We start from the raw sequence: 3,199 nt of genomic DNA, 5'->3' as shown, positions 1-3,199 counted from the left end.
AAGTTATATTTTGAAAGTCTGTTTGCTTGTTGAATGTTTATATTCCAATCTTTTGTGTCTCTTGTGCTTAATTTCTAATTTAAGTACCCATTTGATTAGAGACCCTGGATGTATGAAATTAGGCTCAGGAGAGTTAATTTTATACGTTGAGAATTAAGAGACGCAACCTATGGAGATATTGAGTTGGGAGGCTAGTATAACCTTAAGAGATCAAATATGGACTTAACTTAATGAATGCATAATTGGTAAAATTTATAGGGATATTAGTTTAATCGATTTCGCATATTATTTCACTTAGCGCTCGAGAGAGGGAGTGAGATTATCTTAGTACCCATGATCTAGGATTGAATATAATACATCAACAAGTGACGAATTTAGATAAATATAACATAATTAGGTGAAGTCGAATCCCCCCTAGCCCATTTTAAATATAGAGATCCCTTCGATCCAAATCACCTTCACATCCGTTGTTTGCATTTTTTAGTCTAGTTTAGTTGTTTAATTTAGTTTCAATCCCTTAATTTCATATTGTCTAGATAAAATCGGTTTAGATAAAGAGTGATACTTAGTTCTTCCTAATTAACAATCGCAGTGGGTGATACTCGATCCTCGGATCATTATTACTTCGCGATTCGTACACTTACGAGCACACATTAAATTTTAAGCAAAATTATTTTTGCGTACAAGGTTTTAGCGCCGTTGCCGGGGATTGGCAATTTAGGATTTAAGCTAATATTGATGTGAAATAGATTGATTTTAATTTAGACCTTTATCTTTATTTTATTGACTTAACTTTTGTTAATTTAATTTCTTTAATATATTCTTTTGGTTGCAGTGTATGCGCCGAGTCTATAGCTTGGAGACTGTTCCTTTAGACCAGAAATTGAGAGAACTATTTCGAGACTAAGAAAGGAACATTAGAATAGAAACTGAGTCATGGCAGAGGGTAACAACAACAACCAGCAAAGGGCTTTGAGGGATTACTTCAGAATAGAAACCGGTAGTGAATGAGAATTCTTCTGGCATCAGGAGGCAGCCGATCAACGCGAATAACTTTGAGCTGAAGCCTACATTGATAAATATGGTTCAGCAAAATCAGTACAGGGGGCTACCGTCTGAAGACCCTAATGTGCATCTAGCAATGTTTCTGGAGATCTGCGACACCATCACGATGAATGGTGGGGACCAGGACATTATCAGAATGCGCATGTTCCTGTTCTCACTTAGGGACAAGGCGAGGGGTTGGCTCCAATCAGTTTAAGCTGGTAGTATTGGCACGTGGGAAGAGTTGGCACAGAAGTTTCTAACCAAGTTCTTCCCTCCATCAAAGACCGCTCATTTGAGGAGCGAGATTACGCAATTCAGACAGATGGACTTTGAGCCTCTCTATGAGGCCTGGGAGCATTTCAAGGAGTTGCTTAGAAAATGCCCGCAGCATGGATACGAGGACTGGTTCTAAATTCAGATCTTCTACAATGGTCAGAATGGACAAACTAGGACAATTATAGATGCGGCATCAGGAGGGACGATGTTGTCCAAGACCTATGAGGAGGCCGAATTATTATTGGAGGAGATGGCCTCCAACAATGCTTAATGGCCAAGTGAGCGGTCAAGTGTGAAGAGGGTTGTAGGAATGCATGAGATTGATCTGTTGGTCGCTCTTTCAGCACAAATATCAGCTTTGACCAACAAGATCTCAGAGTTAACCGTAAAGGAAGCCACATCGAGTAAGGAGACGACTATGGTTGCAAGTACATCTTACACAGGTGAAGGTGGTGTTGCAGAACAAGTGCAGCATATGAACAACAAGAATTTCAACTGCCGAAGCAATAACATGCTGAGCAACCTGCCTACTCAGTACCACCCAGGTCTTCGGAACCACGAGAACTTTTCTTATGGAAACAACAAGAATGTATTGCAACCTCCTCCAGGGTATAGTCAGCCATTATCTCAGAGCAATCCGTCGATAGATGACCTGTTGAGCACGTTCATTGTAGAAACCAGGGGGCGGTTCAACAAAGATGAGGCTAGACTTGATAATATCGAGACTCATTGCACAAACATGAGTGCTACTATGAAGACTATGGAGACACAGATTCGCCAACTCGCTGACTCAATGAAGAGCCTATCATCCGGGAAGTTTCCTAGTGACACTGTGAAAAACCCCAAGGAGTAATGTAACGCAGTCACCTTGAGAAGTGAGAAAGAAGTCGAGGTTCCTAAACCCCAAGAGGATAAAACCGAGGAAGAAGAGGTAGGATCGGAGCAACTGAAGGAGAGTGCAAGGCCTAAGTCGATCTCTTTTCTAGATAATCCTCCTCTCATCACTCCTAGCCTTCCATATCCGCAAAGATTCAAGAAGAAGAAGAAGATGGATGCTCAATTTTCAAAGTTTTAGAGATTTTCAAGAAGATCCATATCAACATTCCGTTTGTGGATGCACTTGAACAAATGCCTAATTATGTCAAGTTTATGCAGGATGTCATGGCAAAGAAGCGAAGGTTGGAGGATTATGAGACCGTCAAGCTAATGGAAGAGTGTAGCGCTATCCTTCAAAGGAAATTGCCTCAAAAGTTGAAGGATCCTGGGAGTTTCACTATTTCGTGTACTATTGGAGATTCTCACATCGAGAAGGCCTTGTGTGATCTTGGAGCTAGCATCAACCTCATGCCTCTATCAGTTTTCCAGAAACTGGGGCTTGGAGAGGTCATCCCTACAACCATCTCCCTGCAAATGGCGGATAGGTCCATTACCTACCCATGGGGAATCATTGAAGATGTATTGGTAAAGGTGGATAAGTTCATCTTCCCGGTTGATTTTGTAGTGTTGGTTTGAAAACTGAGCAGGTTCAAGATTCCCATTCTAAAGATTTCCATAAGAAGCCTCGAAAAAGCCAATTAAGACAACTTCCTTTGCATGCTTTAGAAGTCAGTATGCTCTTTGCATTCCTATCACTGTGGTTAAGTCCTTTCGTCCTTCCTACTAAAGTGTTGGGAATGGTGTCCTAGAAGCATAAGATGTAATAGGATATTTATTATTTATTTAATAAAAGAGTTTATTCAACATTTTATGTGTATATATTTGTGAATATTTTATGAATATCAATAAAAATTCTGTGATTATTTATGTAACCTTAAACATTGTATATAAGTGTTATATACGAGAGGATAATGTTTAAGGATAATAATCAAAAAGCAAT

The 3,199-nt window shown here is 39.7% G+C and overlaps 1 protein-coding gene and 1 non-coding gene across 2 annotated transcripts; one reads left to right on the top strand and one right to left on the bottom strand.

The window, feature by feature from the left end:
* Nucleotides 1-1,336: 1,336 nt before the first annotated feature.
* Nucleotides 1,337-1,443, bottom strand: LOC112094640. The gene has a single exon (XR_002903638.1). It is a non-coding gene; the product is annotated as a small nucleolar RNA R71 (small nucleolar RNA).
* Nucleotides 1,444-2,451: 1,008 nt separating this feature from the next.
* LOC112094637 lies at nt 2,452-2,835 on the top strand. Its single transcript, XM_024176108.1, has one exon. It carries the CDS (start codon nt 2,452-2,454, stop codon nt 2,833-2,835), a length of 384 nt encoding a protein of 127 aa, XP_024031876.1.
* Nucleotides 2,836-3,199: the final 364 nt, after the last annotated feature.

Source organism: Morus notabilis, unplaced genomic scaffold, assembly GCF_000414095.1.
Source record: "Morus notabilis unplaced genomic scaffold, ASM41409v2 Scaffold664, whole genome shotgun sequence".
Lineage (NCBI taxonomy): Eukaryota > Viridiplantae > Streptophyta > Magnoliopsida > Rosales > Moraceae > Morus > Morus notabilis.
The sequence above is the reverse complement of the archived record's forward strand: the minus strand, read 5'-3'. Positions and strand labels throughout refer to the sequence as shown.